The 13,790-nt window shown below is 39.4% G+C and overlaps 1 protein-coding gene across 1 annotated transcript; it reads right to left on the bottom strand.

The window, feature by feature from the left end:
• Positions 1 to 11,121: 11,121 nt before the first annotated feature.
• LOC135253394 (growth hormone secretagogue receptor type 1-like) lies at positions 11,122 to 13,581 on the bottom strand. Its single transcript, XM_064332643.1, has 2 exons — positions 12,326 to 13,581; positions 11,122 to 11,644 (listed from the first exon to the last, which is right to left on the bottom strand). The coding sequence occupies exons 1-2, from the start codon at positions 13,116 to 13,118 to the stop codon at positions 11,340 to 11,342; spliced, it is 1,098 nt and encodes a 365-aa protein (XP_064188713.1). The 5' UTR covers positions 13,119 to 13,581; the 3' UTR covers positions 11,122 to 11,339.
• Positions 13,582 to 13,790: the final 209 nt, after the last annotated feature.

The following is a 13,790-nucleotide window of genomic DNA, read 5'->3' as shown; positions in this document are numbered from 1 at the left end:
TGGGATTAAGGAGGCATAAAGTTGGTATGGATATAGCATTGTTCTTTGGTGACCATGGCTAAGCTTTCTCTGCACACATGCATGGCTGCCCCGCCCCAGCTCTGTATGTGCATGGCTTACAGCTGTGGTGTGAAAAGAAGCATCTGGCTGGCAGGTGCATGTTTCGAGGGGGGGGGGGGGCTTGGGGGGGGAGCGTGGATTGCCTTCACTCTTCCGAGCTGGCAGCAGGAGTCATGTATGAGCACACTTGTACATAATTTGGAAAACTATGTTGGACATTCCAAATTTGGGCTGAATTGAAGATGCCAATTTTTAAATGACATGTTAATAAAGTGTGAGAGTGTGTTTGCATGTGTGCACATTAGTGAATGTGTGTTTGAGAAAGAGAGAGAGAAAGACATTTGGGTTTGACTAGAATACAGTGGGCTCCAGAATTATTGGCACCCTTGATAAATATGCACAAAAAATGCAAAACTAAAAAATAATACAGTTATTGACATAAGCTTTATTTTACAAACGTGTAAACTAGTGTGCTTTGTTAATTATTCATTAGAATCAACCCAAGTCTTTTAAATAAAAAAAATATTTCCCCAAAAAACAGGTTCCACAATTATTGGCACCCCTGTTTTAATACTTTGTGGAAATACCCCTGGCAAAGATGACAGCCATGAGTCTTTTCCTATAATTTGTGATAAGGTTAGAGAACACATTTGGACGGATTTTTGACTCCATGTAGAACTTTTCAGAATCATTGATATCTTTGGGTTTGTGCTTATGGCTTCAGTTCAGACTTCAGGTTTTTGATGGAATTTAAGTCTGGAGACTGGGATGGCCATTAGAAAACATGGATGTTGATTTCACTTAAGCATTTTTGTTTAGATTTTGATGTATGCTTGGTGTCATTGTCCTGCTGGACAATCTACCTATGACCAAGTCCTAGCTTCTTAGCAGAGACAATCAAATTTTCTGCCAGAATTTCCTGGTGCTTTGTTGTTGAGTTCATTGTGCCATTGGTTTAAAATAGTTCTCTAGGACCACTGCCAGCAAAACATCTCCAAAATATCAATGACCCACCTCCATATTTGACAGTAGGTATGAGGTGTTTCTCCTGTATGCATTCCTCTTTTGCCGCCAAACATGTTGATGGTGTGTAGGGCCAAAACGTTCAATTTTGGTCTCATCTGACAATAGCACTCTTTTCCAGTCATAATTCCAATGAGGTTTGGAAAGCTCCAGATTCTTGGTTTTGTTCATTGTGCTCAGTAAGGGCTGTCTTCGTGCCACCCTTCCAAAGAGTTAGTTGGTATGGAGGTGCCATTTTATGTTTATTTTTTTAGACTTGTTGACCACAAGAAACAAACCAATCTCTGCAATTCTTAAACAGTGATCCTTGGGTAATTAATGGCCTCCCTCACCATCTTCCTCACCGACCGTGGGGACACCATGCACTTGTTTCCTCTTCCTGGCAAATCTGCAACCATTCCATATGTTTTACACCTACACAATATAGTTCCTTTAGACTGAGATGGCCTAAATTAAGTAAAATTGTATTGCCAATTTTATTTTGTTTGATTTTACTTACAATAATTGTTAGGGGTGCCAATAATTATGGCACGTATGGTTTTCATAAGAAAATAGATTACTTGATAAAAGAACATTGAAGCATGAGAGTAAATGTATTAAAATGAAAGTATATAGTTTTCCCATATGTTTGAACATAACATATAGATTATTATCTGTGTCATTTATTATATGCAGCCTTTTTTCTTCATCTTTATTAAGGGTGCCAATAATTCTGGAGCCCATTGTATATGACTATGATAAAAAATGATAGAACACATAATGTACAAAATATGCAAAAGGTTAAAAATATAACTTTATCTTTCAGTATTGTGTATTAAATATAAATCTTGCATTACATCTTGCAACAAAAATGCACAACATCATTGAGTCTGTCATTAAATTAAATTGATGACATCTAGGCAAAAGAACTAAACTGTGTTTTTCTGAAGGTCATGGCCATACGAACGACTGTGTTTCATATCCCTGATTTTGGTGATCCACTGTGGTTTTTTCTGGTTTTTGTCCCAATCATAGTAACAAGCTGCTAATTGTTCTTAATTAGACACTAATTGTTTTTAATGAGATTTTTTCACATCTATTGAAGGGCAAATTATTCTATTAGAGCCACATTATGCTAGAAATAGCTATATGTGCCCTGAAAAAATAATATTCTATATTCACATCCCAGGTATTTAAATTGGTCAGTCCAACTTATTTTTTATTTACTGTGGGGTATGCACTACGTGACAAATAATTCCAATTGAAAACTGATTTATTTTAAATGATTCAATTGATTAAATTCATTTATAAACTGTCAGGTGAAATCAGTTGGCTCCCATTTTCTCTGAGTGGTTAGCCTCTCTAGTTAGTGATCAACCTCACAGGACATTTAGATATGCTATGAAAACTTTCATTTATCAGCAGGGGCATGCGTAGGATTTATGTCATGGGGTGCCAAAGAAAAGAAAAGAGATCCGACCCTGACGTCTACAGAACTGATAGCACCAGCAATGCTTGGATACCCAAACCCAGAATACCTCTCCACATATTGGCTAACATAGCCAAATCAAAAGACATGGGAGAACAAAACAGAGAATAATCACCACAACCCCCTTCGCTCCCGGATAAAGATGGTTATCCTGAACAACGCAGTGATCAGGCTGACACCTTAACAGAAGAAGTAATGTCTATATGCCAACTTTGGAGATTCTGCACACCAGCCTTGCAGTTCCTGTAACCTCCAAATGACCTCACACCTCAAGCAAACTCTTGAACACAATGACTGTGCCAACCCCCTCACAGTCCTTTGTACCCTACCCCAGCTAACACAATAACCTTGTGCAAGCATAGTAAGAGAGTGACATCTTAACAGACCACCCACCAATGCATGTAAGCACATAATCACACAAATATTAACAGAGGTGAATGGAAGAATGAATGAATCATTGCGGTTATATAGCACTTTTCCGAACGCTCAAAGTGCTTTACAGTGATGAGTGGGAACTCCCCTCACCCACGAACAATGTGTAGCACCCACCTGACTGATGCATGGCAGCCATCTTGCGCCAGAACGCTCACCACACATTAGCTAAGGTGGAGAGGGAGAGAACTTTTTTTTTAGCCAATTAAATCAGGGGATGATTAGGTGGCAAGATGGAAAGAGCCAGATTGGGAATTTAGCCAGGACACCGGGGAACCCCCTTCTCTTTGCGACAAGTGTCATGGGATCTTTAATGACCACAGTGAGTCAGGACCTCGCTTTAACGTTTCATCCGAAAGACGGCATCTCCTACAGCACAGTGTCCCCGTCACTGCACTGGGGCATTGGGGTTTATTTGACCAGAGGGAAGATTGCCCACTGCTGGCCCACCAACACCACTTCCAGCAGCAACTCAGTATTCCCTGGTGGTCTCCCATCCAAGTACTAACCAAGCCCACACTTGCTTAGCTTCAGCCATTCGGCAGGAGCAGGGTACATGGTGGTATGGCTGCTGGTGCATGGTGGTATGACCATCACCATCAGAGAGAGAGAGATTAAATGAAGGTGCCCTACTAATTGAAAGCAATAAAGTCATAAGTCCTTACACCAACTGTTATGTTGCATGATCTCACAAGTCAGCTCATTCGCAAGGCCATAAAAAGGGAATGTAGGGCAGTTGTAAGTTGTTTCTCGGCAGTCCTCTCTCTAAGGGCACAGAATTCTTTGTTTCTGCATAAGCTCCCAAATGAGCCTGTGTCTGTTACTTTCAACTTTGCAACACTATCTTCCGCTTCCCTTCAGAATCACCAGACCCCTCATGCCAGATACCCATAATTCTGAGTTCAAAGCTGTAGATGACTCCAGCCTTGACTCATGTTGATTTTTAGGAAGCTACCATAGCCTCGGTTTCCCTGCCGAATAAGGCTGTACAATTGGACTTCCGAGTGTTTGCACCGCTTTGGAATTGTGTGTCTACACCTTGAAGTACTGACGTGTTTGTGTTGGGAGTCCGGTGTCACCGATCAAGCTGGCCTGGCCCAAGCTGCATTTTCCGGCTTTGAACTTAATGCATGCTGTCTCAGCTGGATCTCGGGGATCACTTTCTCCTCCCTCTTTCCTCTTTTCCTTTCCTCTCTTCCTCTCCACACTCACTTGTAAGTAACACCATAATTCCAAGCTTAACCTACCGTTAGATATTTATGTGTGCCTCTGTACGAGACCAGCAGTAGCCAGACAGCTGCCGGTCTGTAAATCGAATTGTGTGGTTCAAGACCTTTGTGCTATGAGTCGAGTATAACTGATTGTTGTCTGTCGCCTACTAATCATGGGCTACGTGCGTAGAATTGTATTAGTTCAGAGTGAGTTTCTGTGCAGCGGTAACCAGCAGTTTTGTTGAGATTAGTTGAGTATCACTTATGAACAATAATTATAATACCTTCACGTCTGATTCATCACTACATGCTACCTATACAGCGTTGTATTGTGCTATACTGTGCCGGTATCCTTATAACATATTACAACCAAACCATTAATTTTCGGCATTATTTGTCATTAAAGCTTATATTTTTGTGTATGCGTGATTTTGTTTCCTCTCTCAAGATGATGGAATGATCCACCAACAAAGTCAAACAGAGACATCTGAATTCATATGTGCAGAGGTTGAATTCCCTCTTAATAATTGTATGTGTTGAGGCTGATAAAGGGTGATCTCCAGTTATTCTGGGTTCAGTATTCAGAGTGCTGTGCCACTAACAGGGTAACTGAGGGTGGCTCCTAAACAGTGATCTTTGAACTGTACACTGAACTGTAATTAAATTTGAAATAATCCAATAAATTAATTTAAATTTAATAACTCAACTAAGTACTATCAACCTTATGACTATATATATATGTGTGTGTGTGTGTGTGCGTGTATGCATGTGTGCGTGCGTGCGTGTGTGTGTGTGTGTGCGTGTGTGATGCACAGAGTGATTTGTCATGACTTTCTTCACCAGGAACTTTTCTCAGCACAGTGATGCTCATTAACACAACCGTTACAACAGGATACTCCAAAGTTTGACACTAATGAGCAGGCATGAATACAAGCACACATACTTTAAATACAAACATGCGTTCATTCATTTTTTTACATTCACATGTTGGTAGTATATTTTTTTTTTGCTCAAGATAGAAAGAGGATATAGCATTTATAAAGGAATTGAAATACTGTATTTGTATGCTGAATAATCAAAAATTAATTTAGCAAATTGACTTGAAAACAATTCCATTATTTATTAACGCAGTATATCATAGTGAGTGCATGTGTATATGGACAATGAAAGGAAAAAAATTTCTGGCTGCACACTGCAACAGAAGTACTGAGGTCCCAGTCAGGATGTCCGTATGTACTGGCTGGTGGTAAAATTAATTTACCAAAATGGTCAGGACAGCAGAACATCTTTATATGCAGACTATTGCCCCATCTTTTCAGACTACATCTCGGTCCCTCTCCCCACATTGTAGCATTCCATCTTTATGTATTGATTTAGATTATGGTATTTTCATAGTTTAATACCATAATTTCCATGGTTACTGTATATGCTTCTCCTCTTGTTATACATGAAGTCTGTAGTCTTGGTTAGCACTGAGGACATGCAGAAGTGCCTTACAGGTGTTGCTTCTTTACTCTTTGATCTGGGAATGTTGTTTGCTATATCTGGCATGATTTATCCTATTAATCAGACAAATGCACTTCTGTTTCTCCTATATTGTAAATTGATCTGAATAAGTCTGCTAAATGAAATGTAATGCCATGTAATTAGTGAAGACATCGATCTCAGTACATCCATCAAAATAATAACAATCACCAATTGTGGGCAAAATCGTGTGGGAAGCAGAACTTTATTAACAAACACAGGTCCAAACAGTTAGTTAATTCATGCCAGTGAACAATTAAAACAGACCTAGTTCATATGGTAAGGCTAACAACTGTATCGTAAAAATAAATTATACAAAGTAAAAAATATAGGTGGTAAACGGATTGAGTCAAATAAATTCCTATATTTCACAGGCGAAACATATTTTAATGTATTTTAATTCATTTAAATGTATTATAATAATTAATGTGCACTAGTAAAAGAAATTTGAGAAAAAAAATGGAAAAAAGAAAAATACATGTGCAGGTGAGGAAGAAACCCAGTTTGGGCTTATCTAGGAACCACGCCCAAAAATGCGACGGAAAGAAGAATTACAATTAACCATAGTCACTATCAAATTCCCATGTCAATATCAAGTAATGCAAAAAGCTAAGCCATAAAGTTCTAATTTATCCAAGTAAAAGCAGCTAAGAAAGCAACTCAAAAATAAAAATCTTTACTTAAATTATAAATTATGTTGTGATAATAATAAAATATGCAAACAAGAACAATAAAAGACATATTCCTTTTCAAATCTTTTGGACAACAAGGCCTTTATATGTCTCTTTTTATACACAGACAACGACAATGATGAATCTAACAAATGTAAGCCATCATTCCACAAAGTACCTCCATGATATTTGACATAAAACTGACCATAAAATGATTTATGCATTGGTAAATAAAGGTTCTAATCTTGTCTGGCAGGATAAAAATGAATTTGGAAATTGATAACAAAATAATGGTTAAAACAGACAGGTAAATCTATACTCTTATATCTCACCTTGAAGACAAAAGCACAGGTGTGAAGACTGTTGAATGTCAAAGACAGTCAGCAACTATAATTTTAAAAAGAGTGGTACAATTGAAGTATGGGTTTAGAAAAAGTTGCTAGTGTAAAAAAATATTTCTTATGCAAATTAATTTTATACAGATGTTGGAAAAGTCGTTTTTGACAATTTATATGAAACTATTTAGAGTATTTGAGAAGATTATAATTTATTTCTCTGATGTGATTAATTTCCATTGGGGACTAAAAAGTTAGTATAATCTGCAGAAAGGCACTGGAAATATAATGTTAGGTACTGCTGCAAGATCGTTTATATAAACAAGAAATAGTAAAGTAATAGTGATCGTTTTTTCTTTTTTTTTTCTTTTTTTTCTGACAGAATTTATATAGCCTTATATAATAATGAATTTACAATAGGTATATTTTTATATCTTTCTAAGTACTTGCTACTGTTAACCATAATATTTTGCTTTCAAAAATGTACAGATATGGTTTTCATGGTAATGTTCTTAAGTCGCTCAGTAATTATGTTCATGATAGAAGGAAACATGATATTGTCAATGGCCATGAATCAAACAGATAAAATATAATGATATACCGCAAAAATCTATACTAGGACCATTGTCTACATAAAGGTATTTTAATCTAAATGTGATCACATTTTTTTAATTTCAAATTTTGTTTGTAATTCAATAAGTCTTTTGGAACCCAGCCCCCCAATCCGCTGCAGTGGGGTAGAATTTTTTGTTCAATACTATAGACCAGGTAGCGTGTGGCCAAATTAAAACAATGGAACTAATTTGAACTAATCAAATTAGTGCTCATTTGTTCAATTATTCTGGTGCATGGGTGAGAGATTTTACCAATATAAATATGATAGAAAGGTTTTGAAGATTGTGGATGCATGAATGAATCAAAATGTCTAAAAAGGGGACAGGCTAGATAATTACAGCAGAGGAAGTTCCTGTGTCCGTTGTCTAGCATGCCAATTTTGGGGTGGCCCGATGCAAACTATCTCTAAGGTTATTAGCACTTTAGAAGACAAATAAAGACAGGAGTTCATTTTCACTCTGGATGATGTGCCAATAACAATACATCTCATCACCAGAACAGATTGGAATAAATGTGAATTTAAATACAAAAGTGAATGGCTTATGTTTTGTGGCTGTATTTTGGAAACCAAAGTAGTGTTGCGTTTTTTGAAGAGCAGTTCAAAGCCAAGAGCAGGGTAACTGTGGAAATGACAATCCTCAGAAAGGGTCTCATATTGAGCCAAAGCTGAACACGAGAGGTCTTCTTCTGACGCAACTCTGTGCGCTGTGAAGAGAAGCAGATAGCCAACAATATGTGTTTCAGGAAGAGAACCATGGATGTCTGCACTCAAATCAGAAGTGGGGTTTGTGCAAGAATGTGGCTGTGGTTGCAAATGGTTGGACATTTGAAATGACGGTCAAAATTGGATATGTTCACTCCCATGCTGGATGCCAATATAAAAGAAAAAACCTGGCTGCAGGGAAAGCCCAGTTCTAAAGCAGTGAAATAAAAGCTATTTGCAGGGCAAAAGACTTTTCCTTCCTGAAAGACAGACTAAACTATTTTATTGTATTCAATTAAAACTGAAGTACCAAGGAAATCAGCACAATCTGGGCTAGCAAAATTAGTAAATGAAGTTCATCAAGGGTCTCACACCATTATTGCACATTGGAAATAACTCAAAATCAACAATGGAAACCCACCTAATGGCAACAAAATAATTTATGTATCTCTTCAATGGAACAATCCTGGCAGAAAAGAGGTTGTTCAAAATGTACAAATATTCTTGTCCAAGTATAAGTTAAATTAGAAAAGAATCCGCACACTGCAAAATGCTCCCTTATGCCAAATTAATTTATTTATGTGACGTTACTGACTTACACACTTTTAGGACAGTGTTTTTTTTTTTTTTTTTTCATGATGATATAAGATGATTTTAATGGATATGATTTTTTCACTTTTTAAATCAATGCTGAATTGTAAAGTGGGAAACCATCAGTATTCAGTGGCGTAGTATAGACATAAAAGCTGGAAAAGGGAACAAACACACCTCTGATCCAGACACTATAAAACCAGTTATCAATGTCCCTCAGAGAAAACACAATTTTGTCTTCTTTGCTGTAAGTGCACTTTTTTATTTAGTTTCTGCACAATACCTATGGAGACAAAGACAGTATATACAGAACATTGGTGGAGGTTCCACAGTTTAAACTACCACAGTTTCAAATATACACATGTAGCACTCTTGCACTTGCCTTTGGTTTGGGTACGAAATGTGGTGCTACAATTAACTACAGTGGTTACATTGTCCTCCAGAATTCAGTAGTGGTTTAAGGCATTCATCGTTGGGATATATGGGATATATGACAGTGGCCTGGGTTCAATGAAAATTTGTCCTTCACTTTGACTTTTGGTTGAATGCAAATATTCATTTCATTCTTCACCAACAAGGTTTGTCAATGCTGTTGGTGATTACTAAATTACCTCTCTGATGAATATAGAAAACACATTTTGGACAAATTTTGATTGAATTCATTGAATGTGTAAATGTGTGGGACAAACAAATCAGATTTTTAAAACTGCAAAATACCTTAAGTATATGAGGCAAATATTGTGACTGACTGTACAACATGATTTACAACAACAATGTGACATGACTGTGTGTCTCCATTAAAACAACCTTCTACACCCTCACCAGTCTGGCTTCCGATCCGGGCACTTAACAGAGACTACCCTCCTGGCTGGTTTGCTTCCTATCTTGCAGATAGGTCCTACCAGGTCACCTGGATGGGGTCTGCCTCTGCACCTCATCCCCTTGTTATGGCAGTCCCACAGGAATCTGTACTGGGTCCTCTGCTGTTCTTCGTATACACCAAACCTCTTGGTTCAGTTATTAATTCACATGGCTTCTCTTATCACTGTTATGCAGACGACATGCAACTCTTCTACTCTTCCCCCCCCCCTTTGCCTTAGAGGTTAATGATAAAATATCTTCCTGCCTGGCTGACATCTCAACCTGGATGGCCAGCCACCACCTGAAGCTCAACCTCAACAAAATTGAGCTGCTGTTCTTCCCCTACAAGACCTCCCTACTATGTGAGCTGTTGGTCACAGTTGATGGCACCACAGTGACTGCCTCTCACTCTCCAAAGAGCCTGGGGGTGGTCCTGGATGACCAGCTGGACCTCAAGGAGCACATCAAGGCAACATCACGGTCTTGCAGATTCCCCCTGTACAACATCAGGAGGATTCGACCATACCTAACTATGCACTCCACCCAGCTGCTTGTCCAGGCTATAGTGATCTCCTATCTTGACTACTGCAACTCCCTCCTTGCAAGCCTGCCAGCTTATGCCATACAGCCACTACAGATGATTGAAAATTCTGATGCTGCTGCCCCACTCATCTTCAACCTTCCCAAGATCTCCTATGTCACTCTGCTGAGGTCACTCCACTGGCTAATGGTCACTGCCAGGATCAGGTTCAAAATCCTGACCCTTGCTTACACTGAAGCCAACAGGACAGCCCCCATCTACTTACAGGATATGATTCAATTCTATACACCTGCTCGACCACTCTGCTCTGCAGCAGGGCACCTTGCACCCCCTCCCATCTGGGTAAAGGGTTCTCGCTTATCCTTATCACAGAGCTTCTTCACCCTACCTCCCCAGTGGTGGAACAAACTCCCTGTCCCGCTTCAAACCATCCCCTCATTACCAATCTTTCGCTGTGGTCTGAAGACGCATCTCTTCAGACTATACCTGGACTAACTATCACCACTTTGCGGATCATTTCACTTAAATTACCCTCTTTCATGCCACTCATGTTACATGTACCTCCATTCCAGCACTTATTGTACTTTGTATTATTGTCCTAATGTTGTAGCTTGTACTTCCCCCCTAGTTTGACTTGGCATAGGTTAGGTCAGAGTAATGTTCACTGTGTGAACTGGACATTTTGTGTTCTTGGCTATGAATAACTGCACAAAATGAGCATTGTACCTTATCGGACCGGTGTTTTGTAGTTGTTCCAGTGACCTTTGGTATGCACTTTTGTATGTCGCTTTGGATAAAAGCATCTGCCAAATAAATGCAACGTAATGTAATGCTGACTCCCGAGTGTCCTTCAAATGTACTGACTTCACAGCTATCTGAACAACAGATTACATTTTATTGGCTGCTATGAATTTAGTTATTGATAGGCCCTACCACTACATCCAAAATCTACATACACAATAATAATTTCCGAAGTGCTTCTTTGCAGCCTTATTAAAAATAATGAATTACCACATATGCCATGTAGCATTACAATAAATGTTAATTTATGTATTGGAAAAAAGGAAACGCAAGGACATCTGTGACTAATTTCTTCATTCCTGTTCATTTCCTTTGCTTAACGAGAATACATTGAGTTGAACATTCTCCCACTGGCCTCTGGTATATTTGTGCGAATCAGTCACTTTCCCAGAAATCCGTAAGTAACGTTCAGATAGCCTACCCGTCATGTTTCAACCAATAGGCAGAAGACTCAGACGATTATAGACGACGCATCCATGAATGGAGAAGTGGGCGAGGCGAAGTCACGTGCTCAAACTCGACTCTGTCCAAATTGGGGAGCTTTCACCCTTCAGGGTAGATGCTGTCCTGCGAGAGGTCTGTTTGACCCCAAGAAGTTTTCCGGCCGCGACCCTGTACTTCTTTGACATTATGTTGTAGAGGATGGGGTTAATGGCCGCGCTGAGGTAAAAAAGCACAAATGAGACAAGGTTGCAGTACTCGCTGATCTGCGACATAAGGGGAGAAGCGACTTCTGAGGACTTGGAAAATAAATAGCGACCCACGTGAAAGGGCAGCCAGCAGAGCACAAAGGCGAATACGACCACAGCTGCAATGGAAGGGATAGGATAGTCTGGTTATAATGCATTTTCTGCATACTATACACACAAACGCCATTATCGTAATTGATGTAATCACATTTAAATTCCTAAAATGTACGAAAGAAAGTCACTGTATATGAGGCAGTGAAGTGAACATAGCGTACTTGACATAAGATTTTCATAGTTTGTGCGGCACACAGAAATACATGAAAACCCAGATATAGTTTGATATATGTTACCCATTTGACAGTTATATTTGTAATTATTATTAATGTTGCTCTTTATTTGGCAGTTTATCAATTTGAGTAACGCGTCATGGTATCTCCTCGGTTTAAGACATTCGCCTATTATCTTTAATATCCTCCTGCGACCCAGAAATTCATTATTAGCTTGGTCTTAATCTAAAAAAACATATATTTCACTATGCTGACACCTATAGGCTACTACATGGAACATTTAAAAAAACATAGAATATTATATATTTGAGAAATATTTTTTCTGGAACATGTTTTGACATCCAAGACTCCTGTACTGCATTATACTTTAGATCTGCCGTCTCAGGAGCATATAGCCGAAGCTGCGTAAAAAAACGTCAGCATTATCTAATTGAAAATACTGACATAGTGGTAGCCTACTTTCCCAAATGCATGTGTAAATGACAACATGTTTCCACGAATAGACAGTCTTACCTAACATTTTTACTGTTTGTTTATTGTTTTTGTCTCGACTCGAGATGTTGGGTCCCATTGAGTCTCGCTTTCGCCTCCACAACCTTCTCCCGATAAGGCTGTACAATATAGTTAGGCAAAACACTGGCAAAAAGAAAAAGATGCTTGAGACCCACACCATAATGGTCAGCAGTCCGGACCTGATGGCGTATTGTGTCACCTTGCACTCGTTGGTATCCCAGTGATTCGTTCCGTTCTCGTGCTCAACCCCAACTAAGACGAATACCGGTCCAGCGCTGAAGAAAGCCACCATCCACAGAACGAGGATGACTCCCCTCACTCGACCCTTCGTAACTACCACCTTGGCTCTGAGAGGAAAGCAGATTGCAAAGTACCTCTCCACGCTTAGGGCGGTGATGTTGAGAATAGTGGAGTAGGTGCAGCTCTCGCTGACGAACTGAAATAGTTTGCAAAGCTCGTCTCCGAAATTCCACGGCCGGTACCTCCAGATTCTGTACAAGTCCAGTGGCATACAAAGAAAAATCAAGAGGTCTGAAAGGGCCATGCTGGACAGGTACAGGTTTGTGGTTGTCCTCATGTCCTTGTAATTGGTGACCACTAGAATGGTCATTAAATTCCCGGTAACTCCAACGAGGAAGAGGAGAGAGCATGTGACTGTTATCCCCATCAGAATAGGGACAGGGAAAAGGGTAACGGGGTAATCCGTCTCCCAATGTGTCCAGTTGATCTGACCATCCCCACAAACTGAACTGAAATTCAACGAGCAGTTAGAACGGTCCGTCCAGTTATTCATATTTGTGGCTATAAACCGGACCTGTGTGAACGTAACTTAAGTGACTCCGCGAGAAAGATGTGCTGCCAGTAATCCGTTCACTCTTTATGTCCACTTATTATTGGGGAAAACGAGCAAACTCTTGATCAGGCGAGAGAGCAGATACAAGGGCTGAGTTTACGAAGAGTTTTGTGAGACAGCCAAAGTATGAGACGCTGAGGCATTTCGTCCGTGGGAAGGATTGTGACAGCCTTAATTGTTTATTGAAATACCATGCTCCAGCCGTCCTAAAAGCATGCCAAAGCATCCTTACAACCACGATTCACTTCCAAGAAATCATCGACATCGGTACAAATTATATTTGAATACAATAGTACAATGAAAGAACCTAAACCATCATTCAATAAGTTTCCCAACACAAAAATAAAAGCTTCGTGTGAACAAAACCTAGCAATCTGTCAAGTTTTATGGAGCCTCTGCTCTCTCTACAGTCAAGTACCTTCTCCTGCACCGCCCTGGTGAGCACGTGGATGTCACCCCATAGACATGCGCACAATCCATTGAAAACAAACCACTTCAGGACATAGTCTACACTTCAAAAGCTTCGGAAGCAGAGATTTCACATGTGCGTTTGTGCATGGGGTTCCGTTCAGAAAAACAATAAATTTAGTGTACATACATACTGGTTTTCTT

The sequence above is a fragment of the Anguilla rostrata genome, chromosome 4 (assembly GCF_018555375.3).
Source record: "Anguilla rostrata isolate EN2019 chromosome 4, ASM1855537v3, whole genome shotgun sequence".
Taxonomy (NCBI): Eukaryota; Metazoa; Chordata; class Actinopteri; order Anguilliformes; family Anguillidae; genus Anguilla; species Anguilla rostrata.
The sequence above is the reverse complement of the archived record's forward strand: the minus strand, read 5'-3'. Positions and strand labels throughout refer to the sequence as shown.

What these genes read in the sequence shown, in the direction of transcription:
- LOC135253394 (XM_064332643.1), bottom strand. Translation starts at nt 13,118, where the DNA reads ATGAATAACTGGACGGACCGTTCTAACTGCTCGTTGAATTTCAGTTCA. An exon ending in ACAAACAGTAAAAATGTTAG is followed by an intron (nt 11,645 to 12,325) that starts GTAAGACTGTCT and finishes CTTCCATTGCAG; the next exon opens with CTGTGGTCGTATTCGCCTTT.